General features: G+C 39.4%; 1 protein-coding gene and 1 pseudogene across 4 annotated transcripts in view; one reads left to right on the top strand and one right to left on the bottom strand.

Moving 5' to 3' along the window:
• LOC125128129 (cytochrome c oxidase subunit 7A-related protein, mitochondrial) overlaps window positions 1-15,585 on the bottom strand; it is a 63,717-nt gene that overhangs the window by 33,741 nt on the left and 14,391 nt on the right. The window contains exons 2-4 of one of the 4 annotated variants that reach the window (XM_047782201.1): window positions 2,891-3,022; window positions 2,192-2,269; window positions 631-1,532 (exon numbers count right to left, since the gene is read on the bottom strand). In XM_047782201.1, the coding sequence (XP_047638157.1) occupies window positions 1,392-1,532; window positions 2,192-2,269; window positions 2,891-3,022 (351 nt within the window). In that variant the 3' untranslated portion in view covers window positions 631-1,391. Of the gene's footprint in view, window positions 1-630; window positions 1,533-2,106; window positions 2,270-2,890; window positions 3,023-15,585 lie in introns of those variants that run through there. The other 3 variants (XM_047782203.1, XM_047782202.1, XM_047782204.1) reach the window with 3 other exon arrangements.
• LOC125128128 (GTP-binding nuclear protein Ran-like) lies at window positions 3,020-4,198 on the top strand (annotated as a pseudogene).

Below are 15,585 nucleotides of genomic sequence, written 5' to 3'. Positions count from 1 at the left end.
TGTGCCTGTGTTTGGGAGAGAGCAAGAAAAAGCAAAGAGGAGCAAAAATACTGAAAACTGGTAATCTAAGTGAAGAACATACAGGTACATATTGGAAAATTTTTACAATCTTTCTATAGTCTAAAATTTCTCAAAATAAAAACTTGGGGGAAATAACAGGAAAGAATAAAGTTTAGAACTGTACAGGCAAGTAAGGGCTTCCTAGCCTGTGAGAATGCTACTGAATATTTTCAAAAACACACCACATTTTATCCTCTTAAGGATAAGAGGCTTCTGTTAATTGCTATGGCAAGATACAGACCACCAATTATGTAATAAAATTCTACCTTTTTTCAGCATTAACATGGGGTATGTGAAGTCTACCAATTGTGACAACTCAGGAAATTACTGTCTAAATGAACTGTGTGTTACAGGCACATTTCACTGAGGGGCAAGCCAGTTTCTTATAAGGAACTATATGGTAATCATGAAGATGCCATCCGCTTCCTATTACTTGACTCTGAGAAAACAGTTTATAAAGATTATCTCTTGTCTAATTAAAAAGAAAGAAATTAGATTCACGTTTAAGATTCCTCTGTTGTGTTCTAAAATTATTTTGAAAGCTTGTTTAAAAAGACTTCAAACTTGAGATTTTTTTTCATTCATGTATTTATTCCACAATTAAAATAAATCATAATTTAAAGCCATAACATTTTTAAAAGGTAAAGGAGAATCTGTGTCGGAGCTGAATTAATAGGACAGACACTGGTCTAAAGTGCAACACTAAACAGGTGTTCTCTGTTCCCATGGCGGAATAAATACATAACAATCACGCATAAAATTTCACTAAAGATCTGAGATGGTGCAAATAACCCTTTTAAACGAACTGCCCAATGAACAGAGGCAGGCTGCAAATAATTTCTATTAACATTTTACAGCAAGATGGAAAAATCCCTAAGGTGACCACTAATTCTCATTTCATGAGCCTGGCCTTGGCTTCTGTCTTCCTTCCTCAGTCACATCCAAATCCAGAAAGGCTTCTGCACCCCACGCTCAAAACTCCACCACAAGTCCCTAAGGACCTTAGCACAGACTGCTGTTAATGAGCCTGTGTGCAACCTTCATTCAGAACCTCCAGGGAAATCAGGAGCCCAAAATCGGAGAGCAGCAGCATTTCTTTAAACAACAGTTTTTTAACTTTTGAATGAGCTCTCATAGGCTAAGTGCATTTAATAAACAAACCAAAATATTGTCTTAATATCTTTGTTTTTTTTTTAGAGATGTTAAATAGACCATTCATGTAAAAAAAAAAAAAAAACCCAAGGAAACAATTGTACAGAAATAATGAAAAATAAAAATAAAAATTCAAAGGATTTACTGCCAAAAAGCAAACGAGTCCTCTGCAGGCTAACTCATTTGTTTCTGGGCTGTGATGCCATGTAGAGGGCAATCAGGCAGTAGATGGTCCCTCCCACTGTCAGCGCCATGGTGGTCCGGTAAAGCATTTGGTCAGGCAGGCCTCGTTTCAGGTGGATGGGCACACCGTCGGTTCTCTTGAAAGAAAGAATTATCAAGGACATGGTGGATAAGAAAAAGATTTCACAATTTAGGCTAACGTAGAACAAATGCCTCTACTTTACAACTAATCCATCAACCCACCACAACGGAAAAAGCCCTAATCCACTAGAATGCTAACTGAAATACTGGTATATTTTCTTACAAATGTAGCTACAGCCTGTAAGTCCAAAGTCATTCTCCAAAATGCAGCCTCAGGACATGCACACAACAAATTCCAAAATTCTAAGGAATTCATCATATATTGCTTAATTACAAAAGGAGCACTGGTGAATTTTCTTTAAAGGTAATCAGAAGCAAATCAAAGACCTGTAGGCACAAGAGATGCTCTACAGTTAGTCCGACTTCTGATCATCAGTGGATGAAGTCTGAGCACACCAGGTCAATTAATAGGTTTTAAGTCCATTTTATATTCAACTACCTTCTTTCTGTTAAGCTGCTAAACCCCTATTTAATAATGAGACTCCATAAAATTTTTAATCCATTATTTTGCAGTCTCCAAAATCCCTCCCCACTGCAACTCAAAACCCCAAATGCCCACTCAAGTCTTACTTATCAGACAAAAAGAGATTAAATTGATCAAAAGTCCTCAAGCCGGTCCTGAATCTGGACATATTTCTGAAGAGGGGGAAGCTACCTTCCAGCAACAGCAGTACGAGCTATTGCTACTCCCACGACGCCTGAGATGTAGTCGGATCACTGACCTCTCAATTATCTGTATGCAGATTAACATTAATAATATTTTAAAGTCCAATTCTGGTTTCTCTCTGCTGATCAGCAAACCCAAGAAAGCCTCCTCCACTTCTAGTAACATGAATTTTAATATCAAGCAAACAAAAAACAATTACAAGAAAACTCATTGCCCAAAGTTACTGCTTGTGTCCCAAAGCCAAATATATACTGGACTGCAAGTGTTAGTATACATTATACATGCTACTGCTTCCGTCACCCAATGGAGGATCAACAACTACATATGCAATTTGAAAACCTGCATATCCTTAAACACTGATGAGGAAGTTAATCACTCTACCCTCTTCATCAGTTTCTGCCTACATTAAGTTCTACAAGTGCATGGCTCAAACTAAAATCAGAAGAATTCTATTTAAAGACAAAGAGGGAAGTGGGTGACAAACTAGATTAAGACACAGTTTCATAGTTTTGGTTGTTGTTGTTCCTATTGTTTTGTTGCTGGTTTTGTTTGTTTGTTTTTGGCTGCACCTGCCATAGCAGTGACAACGCCAAGTCCTTGACCACCAAGCCACCAGGGTACTCCCATAGGGTTTTTTCAAGCCTATTTACTTCACAACCTTCACTATTCTAGAGTTTCTTCTCTCACCTGGAAAAACTTTTGCAGCTCTGGAACTTTGTTTTTCCCGGCATAATCATATGCAGTAGAACTGGAACTCAGTTTAGTTGGTGTGGCAAATATGATAGGTGGTGCTTCTGTGGAAACCACAGGCCTTAATCCCTGAAGAAAAAAGGAAAAGGTCAAGTTGAAAGTAGGTCTGGGCATCTAAACAAACCTTTCCAGGAGCAAGTAGTCTGGAATAATGGAGGTAGTCATTCCAACACACAAAAAGGAAAGTTTCTCCAACTCTGCATTACCAAACATTTAAGTTTAAAGTCCTTAAATGTTCAACCAAACACCCTAGCCCACATTCCCAGAGCAAATCCAGTCAAGAGCTCTCCTGCTGCTCAGTCATATGGGTACAGAGATATTTCTGGAAGTCACATCACAATGGCTGCCCAAGGAAAACCAATCCAGTTCAAATTTGTATTGGCTGGTGATGGTGGTACAGGAAAAACCACATTCATGAAATGTTATCTGACTGGTGAATCTGAGAAGTACACAGCTACCTTGGGTGTTGAGGTCCATCCCCTTGTGCTGCATACCAACAGAGGATCTATTCAGTTCAGTGTATGGGATACAGCTGGTCAGGAGGACTCTGGTGTCCTGAGAGATGGCTATTATATCCAAGCTCAATGTGCCATTATAATGTTTGATGTAACATCTAACGTTGAGTGTTACTTACAAGAATATGCCTGACTGGCACAGTGATTTGTACAAGTATGTGAAAACATCCCCATCCTGTTGTGTGGCAACAAAGTGTACAGATATTAAGGACAGAAAGGTTAAGGCAAAGTCAATCGTCTTCCACCAAAAGAAGAACCTTCAGTACTATTTCTGCTAAAAGCAACTACAACTGTGAAAAGCCCTTCCCCTGGCTTAACTAGAAAACTGATCAGAGACCCTAACTTGGAGTTTATCGCCCTACCTGCTTCCCCACTGCCAGAGGTGGTCATGGATCTAGACTTGGCAGGGCAATATGAGCAAAATCTAGAGGTAACTCAGACACCTGCTCTTCCAGATAAAGATGATGACCGTGAGAAAACGAAGCGGGAGACCAGCATCAGAAGTCTAATCTTATAGGCAACTGTCCTGTGATGTCAGTGGTATTATTATAGCTAAGCAGAACATGTGCTTAATCTTTGGGATGCTGAAGGAGATGAAGGGCCTTCAAAGTGAATGTGTTAAAAAAAAAAAAAAAAGAAAAGAAAAAAACTTTCATTTTTTGGCTGCATATTTAGCTGTTTAGGAACACAGATTCTTTTCCTTCTTGAGTTTCAAATGTAAGAACATTATAGTCACATCACAATATTCAGTGCTAAAAATCTTGTTTGTTACTGTCATTCCCATTCTTTTTACTTAGAATCCAAATAAAGCTGTATTTCAAATACGTAAGCAGGTAAACAAATTCCTTGTTCCATTCCTTGTTTAAATGAGCACTTTAAAACCATTAACAGGGAGGGATTCCCCTGCGGCGCAGCAGGTTAAGGATGTGGTGTGGTCACTGCAGTGGCTTGGGTTGCTGCTGTGGCACAGATTTAATCCTTGACCTGGAAATTTCCACATACCACAGGCGAAGCTAAACAAACAAACAAAAAACCCAAACTACTAGCAGGGAAAATTGTGCCGTATTACTATTTGAATTGCCTTTGCTATTACCACTAAATTTGAAGTCTATTAGGTTAAATTCTAATTTTCTGTACATTTGGATGATTTTGGACAAACAAAATGACAGGTCAAGAGTATTGTAAGTGCTAAAATAATACCTACCCCACACCTGCCTTTTGGCATAGGTAGTGTCACCAAGGGAAGAGCCTGTTTGAGATTTATATGACCTGTCAGAATATAAGTGGTATGTGGTTTAGATACTTCAAGTACGTTTCTTAAGAATTAGGCATTCCAGGAGTTGCCTGGTGGCACAGCAGGTTAAGGATCTGGTATTATCACTGCCCCCAGGAACTTCTACATGCTGCAAGCACAGCCAAAAAAAAATGAATTAGGAGTTCCCCTGGTGGCTCAACAGGTTAAGGACCCAACATTGACTCTGTGAGAGGTGGTCGTTTAAAAAAAAAAAATCAAAAAAAAAATCAGAGTTGCTTTTATGACAAAAGTAACACGTTCTAATGTAGAGCTTTTCAAAGTCCAATGAAACCATTAAATGGCTGCAGGAACTGGAGGAACATCTCATCTATTAAAAATGAATATAAATTATGCATTCATTTGCTTTTTGTTTTAATGTTACATGTTTAAAGTTGGTATTCTAGGAAGATGTTCCATGTTTACCTGCTGTTTTCAAGTAGTCCCAAGCTTTAAAGATATCAAAGTTTAAGGATTTCATTGGACACACCACAGCTTTGATGATTTTTCTCCCCCCAACCAATTTTTGTGGGCAGTGCAAGGACACAAAACAATAGGATGCTGCAACAGAAAAGTAGAGCTTAGAGTGGCTTCTCAGTGATATGAAGCAGACTTTAACACCTTTATTAAACATTTATCTTTGTATGGTTTCCACATGTAAAAATGAACGGAGTCAGTCTTGCCTGAGTCTGATCCCATCAACATCATACTGAAGCAAGTAGAAATCTTAAAAATATTTTGTTCATGTAGATACTACTGTACTACAGTTCAGATTACCAAAGTTCTTTAGAAAACCCATTACTCTTAAATGATTACTTTCCTATCTAAAAAGAAGGTATATAAGGATAACTTTTAACTATATGGGAAAATGAGAGGAGGAAGACAACAAGATGGCAGAGCAGAAGGACTTGAGTTCACCTCCTTTCACGAAAACACAAAATCACAAATAACCACTAAACAACCATCAACAAAAAAGACCAAAACCTAACAAAAGGAATATTGTACGCTCAAAAACAAAGAAGCAACCACAATGAAATGACAGGAGGGACTCTTTCATGATACAATCAAATCCCATACTCATGGGGTGGGCAACCCACAAACTGGAAAATAATTATATCACAGAGGTTTTCCTACAGGAGTGAAAGTTCTGAGCCCCACATCAAGTTCCCCAGCCTAGGGTTCTGGCCTCAAGGAGCCCCCAGAGCACTTGGCTTTGAAGGGGGCTCAAGTGAAAGAGCTCCACAGGACTGAGGGAAACAGAGACTCCATTCTCAGAGGGAATATATAAGATCCCATGTGCACTGGGACCCAAGGCAAAGCAGTTTTTGACTCCACAGGAGCCTGGGTCAGACCTGCCTGTGGGCCTTTGAGGGTCTCCTAGAAAGGTAGGGATCAGCAGTAGCTGACTGTGGCAGCAAGGACACACGTGGCAAAGCCCTAGTGACAAATTCTCAGAACGAGCTCCCCAACAGCCTGCAGGCTCCAGTGCTGGGATGCCTCATTCCAAATGACCAATAGAGTAGGAACGCAGCTCCACCCATCAGCAGACAAGCTGTGTAAAGTCCTCCTGAGCTCACAGCTGCCTCTAAACACACCACTTGACACAGCGTTGCCACGAGAGAGAAAAGACTCAGCTCCACCCACCAGTGGGCAGGCACCAGTCCCTCCCACCAGGAAGCCTGCACAAGATCAAAGACTAACCTCACCCACCAGGGAGCACACACCAGAAGCAAGTGGAAGCATGATACTGCAGCCTGAGGAATAGAGAACACAGAAACAGGAAGTTAGAGAAAATGAGATGACAGCAAAATATGTACTAGATGAAAGAACAAGGGGAAAAAAAAAAGCAGAAGAACAACTAAGTGAAGTGGAGATAGGCCACCTATCTAAAAAAGAATTCAGATCAAGATAGTAAATATGATCCAAGGTCTCAAAAAAAGGATAGAGGCATGAACTGAAAAGATACAAGAAATGTTTAACACAGAGCTGAAAGATTTAAAGAACAAATGGAGATGAACAACGTAATAACTGAAATATAAAATACACTGGAAGGAATCAACAGCAAAATAAATGAGACAAAAGAACAAATAAGGCAGCTGGAAGACAGACTGGTGGAAATCACTGGCACAGAACAAGAAGATGAGAAGACATGAGGACAGTCTAAGAGGCCTCTTGGACAACATTTAACACACCAACATTTGCATTATAAGGGTCCCAGGATAAGAAGGGAGAGAGAATGGGCCTGAGCAAATATTTGAAGAGATAATAGTTGAAAAGATCTTTAACATGGAAAAGGAAAGGAAACACTCAAGTTCAGGAAGTGCAGAGACTCCTAACCAGATAAATTCAAGGAAGAACACACCAAGGCATATATTAATCGAATTGACAAAAATTAAAGACAGAGAAAATATTAAAAGCAACAAGGGAAAGGCAACAAATAACATACAAGAGAACCTCCATAAGGTTATCAATTGATTTTAAAGGAGAAAAACTGTGCCAGAAGGGAATGGCACAATATATTTAGTGATCAAAGGGGGGAAAAAACCTACAACCAAGAATAGTCTACCCAGCAAAGCTCTCATTCAGAGTTAACAGAGAAAACAAAAGCTTTACAGACAAGCAAAAAATAAAAGTATTTGGTATCACCAAAACAGCTAAAGGATCTTCTCTTAAATGAAAAAGAAAAGGACACAACTAGAAGCAAGAAAATTATGAATGGGAAAGCTCACTGGTAAGGGCAAACATACAGTAAAAACATCTCTATTTGTAGAAAAACAGTCTACGTGTGTTTACAAAAACATCTACACATCTACAAATATGATATCAAAACCAGCAACAGTGGGAAGAGGAGACTGCAAATGCAGGATATTGGAGATGCACTTGGAATTAAGAGACCAGCAACTTAAAACAATTTTGTATGTGTGTATTTGTGTGTGTACATAGACTCCTATATCAAAACCCCATGGAAATCAAACCAAAAATCTACAATAAATACACATACAATAAAAAAAAAAAAAAAAAGGAAGCCAAACACAACACTAAAAAGACATCAAGGGAGCTCCATTGTGGCTCAGTGGTAACAAACCCAACTAGTATCCATGAGGACACAGGTTCAAACTGTGGCCTCACTCTGTGGGTTAAGGATCTGGCATTGCTATGAGCTACGGTCTAAGTCACAGACATGCCTCAGATCTGGTGTTGCTGTGGCTGTGGTGTAGGCCAGCAGCTACAGCTCCAATTCGACCACTGGCCTGGGAACTTCCATATGCCATGGGTGTGGCCCTAAAAAGACAGGGAAAAAAAGAAGATGACATCAAATCACAAGGGAACAAAAGAAGAAAGAAAAAAGACCAAGCTCCCATAGTGGTGCAGTGGAAACAAATCTGTCTAGTATCCACGAGGATATAGGTTTGATCTTTGGCCTTGCTCAGTGGGTCAGGGATCCAGCATTGCCATGAGCTGCGGTATAGGTCACAGACACAGCTCGGGTCCCATGTTGCTGTGCCTGTGGTATAGGCCAGCAGCTGTAGCTCTGATTCGACCCCTAGCCTGGGAACTTCCATATGCTGCAGGGACAGCCCTAAAAAGCAAAAAAAGAAAAAGAAAAATGACCAACAAAAACAATCTAAAACAACCAACAAAATGGCGGTAAGAAAATACATATCGATAATGTAAATGGATTAAATGCTCCAACCAAAAGACATAGACTGGCTGAATGGATACAAAAATAAGACCCATATATATGCTGTCTACAAAGAGAACCACTTCAGATCTAGGGACACATATAGACTGAAAGTGACAGGATGGAAAAAGGTATTCTATACAAATGGAAATCAAAAGAAAGCTGGAGGAGCAATACTCATATCAGACAAAATACACGTTAAAATAAAGACTGTTACAAGAGACAATGAAAGACTGTTACAAAAGACATAATTATGAACAGATCAATCTAAGAAGATATGACAATTGTAAATATCTATGTGCCCAACAAAGGAGCACCTTGATATATATATAGCAAAAGCTAACAGCCATAAACAGAAATCAACAGCAATACAACTTTTAACATCCCACTTACAAAAATGGACAGATCATTCAGACAGAAAATCAACAAGTAAACATGGGCTTTAAATGACAGAATAGATCAGATGGACTTGATATTTATAGAACATTCCATCCAAAAGCAGCTGAATATACATTCTTCTGAAATGCACATGGAACATTCATCAGGACAGATCATAAGCTGGGCCACAAAGCAACCCTTGGTAAATTTAAGAAAACTGAAATCATACTAAGCATTTTTTTTTCCAGCCACAGCTCTACAAGATCAGAAATCAACTCAAAGGAATAAAAAAATGTAAAATACACAAATACATGGAGGCTAAACAATGTTACTAAATAACCAGTGGATCACTGAAGAAATCAACAAGAAAACCAGGGAGTTCCCATCATGGCTCAGTGGTTAATAAATCTGATTAGGAACCATGAGCTTGCAGGTTCGATCCCTGGCCACACTCAGATGGTTAAGGATCCCGTGTTGCCATGAGCGGATCTGTGGCTCAGATCCCACCTGTGTTGCTGTGGCTCTGGGGTAGGTTGGCAGCTACAGCTCCGACTGGACCCCTAGCCTGGGAATCTCCATATGCCATGAGAGCGGCCCTAGAAAAGGCAAAAAGACCAAAAAAAAAAAAAAAAAACCTGGTTCTTTGAAAAAGTAAACAAAATTGATAAAGCCTTAGACAGATTCATCAAGAAAAAAAGGAAGAGGGACTCAGATCAATAAAATTAGAAGTGAAAAAGAAGGTACAACCAACGCCACAAAAATACAAGCAACTACATGCCAATAAAATGTACAACCTAAAAGAAATGGACAAATTCCCAGAAAGGTACAACTTCCAAGACAAAACCAGGAAGAGATAGAAAATATGACTAGAGCAACAGCAAGTACTGAAATTGAAACTGTGACTTTAAAACTTCCAAAAGGAGTCCCCTGTTGGCTCAGCAGGTTAAGGATCCAGCATCTAGTTTGATCCCTAGCCTGGAACTTCTGCATGCAAAAAAAAAAAAAGAAGAAGCAGCAGCAGCAGCAGTCAACAAAAAAAGTCCAAGACTGGATGGCTTCACAGGCAAATTCTATCTAACATTTAGAAAACAGTTAACATCTATCCTTCTGAAGTTATTAAAAAAAAAAAAAAAAAAACTACAGAGGAAGAAACTGCATCATCTATTAGGCCACCATTACCCTGATATCAAAACCAGACAAAAATACCACAAAAAAGAAAAGAAAATTACAGGCCAATATTACTCATGAACATAGAGGCTAAAATCCTCAACAAAATACTAGCAAAATGAATCCAACAATATATTAAAAGGATCATACACCATGATGAGGTGGGATTTACCCCAGGGATGCAAGGATTTTTCAATACCCACAAATCAATCAGTGTGATACACCAAATTAACAAACTGAAGAATAAAAACCACATGATTCTCTCAATAGATGAAGAAAAAGCTTTTCACAAAATTCAACACCCACTTATGATAAAAACCCTCCAGAAAGTAGGCATAGAAGAAACCTACCTCAACATAATGAAGGCCACATATGACAAACCCACAGCTAACATCATATTCAATGGTGAAAAGCTGAAAGCATTTCTTCTAAGATAAGGAACAAGACAAGGATATCCACTATTGCCACTTCCATTCAACATAATTTCGAAAATCCTAGTTACAGCAATCAGGGAAGAAAAAGCAATAAACGGAAGTCAGGAGTTCCCTGGTAGCTCAGCAGGTTAAGGATCCAGCACTGTTAGTGCTGTAGCTTGGGTTGCTGCTATGGAACATTCCTAGCCTAGGGACATTTGCATGCTGCAGGCATGGCCAAAATAAAAATTAAAAAAGAGAGAGAGAGAGAGCAGGATCAAGATGGCAGAGGACTAAGACGTGGCACTCAGTTTCTCCCACAAACATGTCAAAAAAACACATCTACATGAAGAACGATTCACAAAGAACATCTACCGAATGTTGGCAGAAGACCTCAGATTTCCGAAAGAAGCAAAAAACCCTCCACATAACTGGACAAAACAAAAGGGAAAAAGAGAAAAATAAAGAAATCAGGACAGGAACAGCACTCCTAAAAGGGAGTTGTGAGAGAGAAAGGAATCCACTCCTTGGGAGCCCACCTAACTGAAGGGGAGATCAGCTAGGACAGAAGAGGAGCCTCAAAGAAAAACACAGCAGCCAGTCAGGGAAGGGCAAATCAGAGAGCCACACAGACGATTGGTACTACCACTTGGCACGCCATGGTCCGAGACATTCAGGCAGGGCCTGGGTGCCAAGACTCAAGCTATGGAGGTCAGTTCCAGGGAGAAGCAGCAGCCTGGGTGGTGAGCCGTGGGCTCAGATGAACAGGGGAAGGCCTGGGCCTGCAAGAAAAGCAAGGTGCCATTGGTGGGGAGGGGAAGAGGAGGAGGGGTGAGGCCACCACAGGAACTTCTTTCTCTGCACATGCATAGGCTCTCAGGTGGCAGGGCACCTTCTGCACGAGCTACAGGTCATTTGTAAAACACTGAGCCATCTCAGATTCCAGAGGTGGGTACAGCTCACCACCACTCAGGGTCCTGTGAAGAGGCACTACCAGTGGTCCTAATCACCTCAGGGGTCACTGCCAGGGAGGGCCCTGCAACAGTCTACCATATATTTCCCTCACCTCCAAGGGAATGTACATGCCCTGCTGTTGCCGCTGCCAAGGGCTTCCCTGAGGGTCACTGCCCATGCCGAGGGCCCTGCAACCAGGTGCCACCTGAAGGCACTGCCCATTGCACCCACCTCCCTGGAAGCACGGGCAGGCCATACACCTTCACCCTCTCTATCAAGGGGATTAACGGACAGCAAGCATCCAAACCAAAAGCAACCCTCATGCCAAAAGCAAAAAACAAACAAAAACAACTGTAAGCCCTCACAACTACCCAGGGCCATTCCCACATATAAATAGCCCTCCAAGACTATAGTAGATAATTGTTTCCCCTAAGTTCTCAGAGTAAGAGAGGTATAACAAAAATAAAGAAGCACAGGAACTATTCCCATTTAAAAGAACAGGAGAATTCCCCTGAAAGAGTAAACAATGAAAAAGACCTCTGCAATCTAACAGATGCTAAATTCAAAAAGGAAGTAATGAAAAGACTGAAGGAATTAAGACTAGATATTGACAATAATGCTGATTACTTTAAAAAGAAACTAGGAACTACAAGGTGGGGTCAAGAAAAATTAGAAAATCATTTGCAGAGACAAAAGCTGAGTTAAAGGTATTGAACAGCAGAGTGAATGATGCAGAGAAACGAGTAAGTGACTTCGAAGATAGAATAATGAAATTCACCCAATAAGGACAGCAAAGAGAGAGCAAAATAAAAAAAAAAAATGTAAGCAGTATAAGAGATCCATGGGGTAATACAAAGCATGCCAATCTGTGCATAATAAGGATTCCAGAAGGAGAAGAAAAAGAAAAGGAGATTGAAAATATATTTGAAGAAATTATGGTTGAAAACTTTCCAAATCTAAAGAAGGAAACAGATATGGAGATACAGGAAGCACAGAAGGCCCCAAACAAGATGAACCCAAACAGACCTACGGCAAGACATACTATAATAAAAATGACAAAAGTTAAAGACAAGGAAAGGATTCTAAAGGCAGCAAGAGAAAAACAAAGTACTAATTATAAGGAAACCCCCATAAGACTATCAGTTGATTTCCCTACAGAAACACTACAGCCAGAAGAGGTGGCAAGATATATTCGAAGTTCTAAAAGGGAAAAATTTGCAAACTAGAATACCCAACAAGATCATCATTTAAAATAGAAGGAGAGGAGTTCCCGTAGTGGCGCAGCGGTTAACAAATCCGACTAGGAACCATAAGGTTGCAGGTTCGGTCCCTGCCCTTGCTCAGTGGGTTAATGATCCGGCGTTGCCGTGAACTGTGGTGTAGGTTGCAGACACGGCTTGGATCCCGCGTTGCTGTGGCTCTGGCATAGGCCGGTGGCTACAGCTCCGATTGGACCCCTAGCCTGGGAACCTCCATGTGCCACGGGAGCGGCCCAAGAAATAGCTAAAAAGACAAAAATAAATAAATAAATAAATAAATAAAATAGAAGGAGAAATAAAGAATTTTTCAAACAAAAACTAAAAGAATACAGCAATACTAAACCCATTCTAAAAGAAATATTGAACAGTCTCCTCCAAATAGAAAAGAAGAAAATATAGGATGGAGGACATCACAATGGGAAAGTAAATACTTAAATATGCCAGTGCACAGATCAATAAAGGAAAAAAAAAACCTACTTGTGAGAGTAATGAAAAACACAAATAACAGCAAAAGGATAAACATAAAGATGTAAACAAGACATCAAAATCATAAAATGTGGGGAAGGAAAGTAAGAAAAGTTAAACTTTTTTTAGAATGTGTTTGAGCCTATATGACCATTGATCTAAAGCAAGCAGATGTAGGAACAGGTTAACACACTTGAAAAACAGGGCAACCACAAATGAAAAACAAACAATACATTCACACACACACACACACACACAAAAAGACACAGCATAAAATAAAAGGAAATCCTCCAACCAAAAAAAAAAAAGAACAAAGGAGGAACAGAGAATCAACTGGAAAACAAGGTTTAAAATGGTAATACATAATATTCATCAATAATTACTTTAAATGTCAATGGACTGAATGCTAGAATCAAAAGACATACAGTGGCAGGCTGGAATAAAAAAACAAAAGCCTAGGAGTTCCCGTCGTGGCACAGTGGTTAACGAATCCGACTAGGAACCATGGGGTTGCGGGTTCGATCCCTGGCCTTGCTCAGTGGGTTGAGGATCCGGCGTTGCTGTGAGCTGTGGTGTAGGTTGCAGACACGGCTTGGATCCCGCGTTGCTGTGGCTCTGGCACAGGCTGGCAGCTACAGCTCCAATTAGACCCCTAGCCTGGGAACTCCATATGCCACGAGAGCAGCCCAATAAATGGCAAAAAGACAAAAAAAAAAAAAAAAGCCTACAATATGCTGCCTACAAGAGACCCAACATTAGGGCAAAAGATACACATAAACTGAAAGTGAGGCAACAGAAAAAGATGTGTCATGCGAATGGAAATGACAGGAAAGCAGTAGTTGCAATACTCATATCAGACAAAATAGACTTTAAAACAAAGGCCATAAAAAAAGTTAAAGAAGGACACTACTTAACAATAAAAGAATCAATTCAAGAAGAGGACACTACACTCATTAACACATATGCCCCTACTATAGGAGCACCCATATACATAAAACAAATTCTAACAGACATAACAGGAGAAATTCATGGGAATACAATAAAAGTAGGAGAATTAAACACCCCACTCACATCAATGGACATATCTTCTAGATAAAAAAATCTATAAGGCAACAAAAATCCTAAATGATACAACAGAACAATTAGATTTTAACTGATGTTTTCAGGACATTACATCCAAAAAAAAAACAATATACATTCTTTTCAAGTACACATGGAACTTTCTCTAAAACTGACTACATAACTGGGGCACAAAACTAATCTCAACAAATCTAAGAGTACAGAAATTACTTCAAGCATCTCTGACCACAAATGACATGAAACAAGAAATCAACCACAGGAAAAAAAAAAATGAGAAAAAACTGACTATATGGAGACTGAATAACATGCTACTAAAAAAACAATGGATCAACAAGGAAATTAAAAAATACCTTGAAACAAATGACATTGAAAACACAACCATATAAAATCTGTGGGATGCCTCAAAAGCAGTTCTTACAGAGAAGTTTAGAGGGATATAAGACCTCCCTCAAAGAACAAGAAAAACCTCAAATCAACAACCTAACCTACCACCTAAAAGAATCAGAAAAAGAACAAACAAAACCTAAAGTCAGCAGAAGGAAGGAAATCAAAGAATCAAAAAAGATATGAATAAATAAGACATTTTAACAGAAAAAAGGAGTTCCCATCGTGGCTCAGTGGAAACGAATCCAACTAAAAACCATGAGGTTGTGGGTTTGATCCCTGGGCTCACTCAGTGGGTTGGGGATCCAGTGTTGCCGTGAGCTGTGGTGTATGCTGCAGACACAGCTCAGATCTGGCATTGCTGTGACTGTGGCCCAGGCTGTGGCTGTAGCTCTGATTTGACCCCTAGCCTGGAAACCTCCATATGCTGTGAGTAAAAAGCAAAAAAAAAAAAAAAAAAAAAAAACAGGAAAAAAAAATCAACAAAACCAAGAGTTCATACTTTGAAAGGGTAAAAACAAACTGACAAAACTCTGAGAGAAAAGCTAAATAAAATAAGAAATGAAAAAGGAGAAATCTCAACAGATACTGCAGAAACACAAAAAACCACAAGAGAATACTATGAACAATTATATACCAACAAATCTGACAAACTAGAAGAAATGGACAACTTTCTAGAGATATAGAGCCCACCAAAACTGTATCAAGAAAAACAGATCAAATGAACAGTTGAAACCGTAGAAATGAAATGGAGTATGTAATAAAAACACTCCCTACAAACAAAAGTCCAGGACCTGATGGCTTCACGGGTGAATTCTAACAAACATACAATGAAGAACTTATACCCATCCTTCTTAAATTTTTCCAAAAGACTGAAGAAGAAGGGGAATACCTAAAGACATTCTATGAAGCCGCCATCACCCTAATACCAAAACCAGACAAAAATACTACCAAACATACATATATATGTACATATATATGCCAAATATATGCATATATATGCCAATATATTTGATGAATACTGATGCAAAAATTCTCAACAAA

The sequence above is a fragment of the Phacochoerus africanus genome, chromosome 5, assembly GCF_016906955.1.
Source record: "Phacochoerus africanus isolate WHEZ1 chromosome 5, ROS_Pafr_v1, whole genome shotgun sequence".
NCBI classification, from domain to species: Eukaryota; Metazoa; Chordata; class Mammalia; order Artiodactyla; family Suidae; genus Phacochoerus; species Phacochoerus africanus.
The sequence above is the reverse complement of the archived record's forward strand: the minus strand, read 5'-3'. Positions and strand labels throughout refer to the sequence as shown.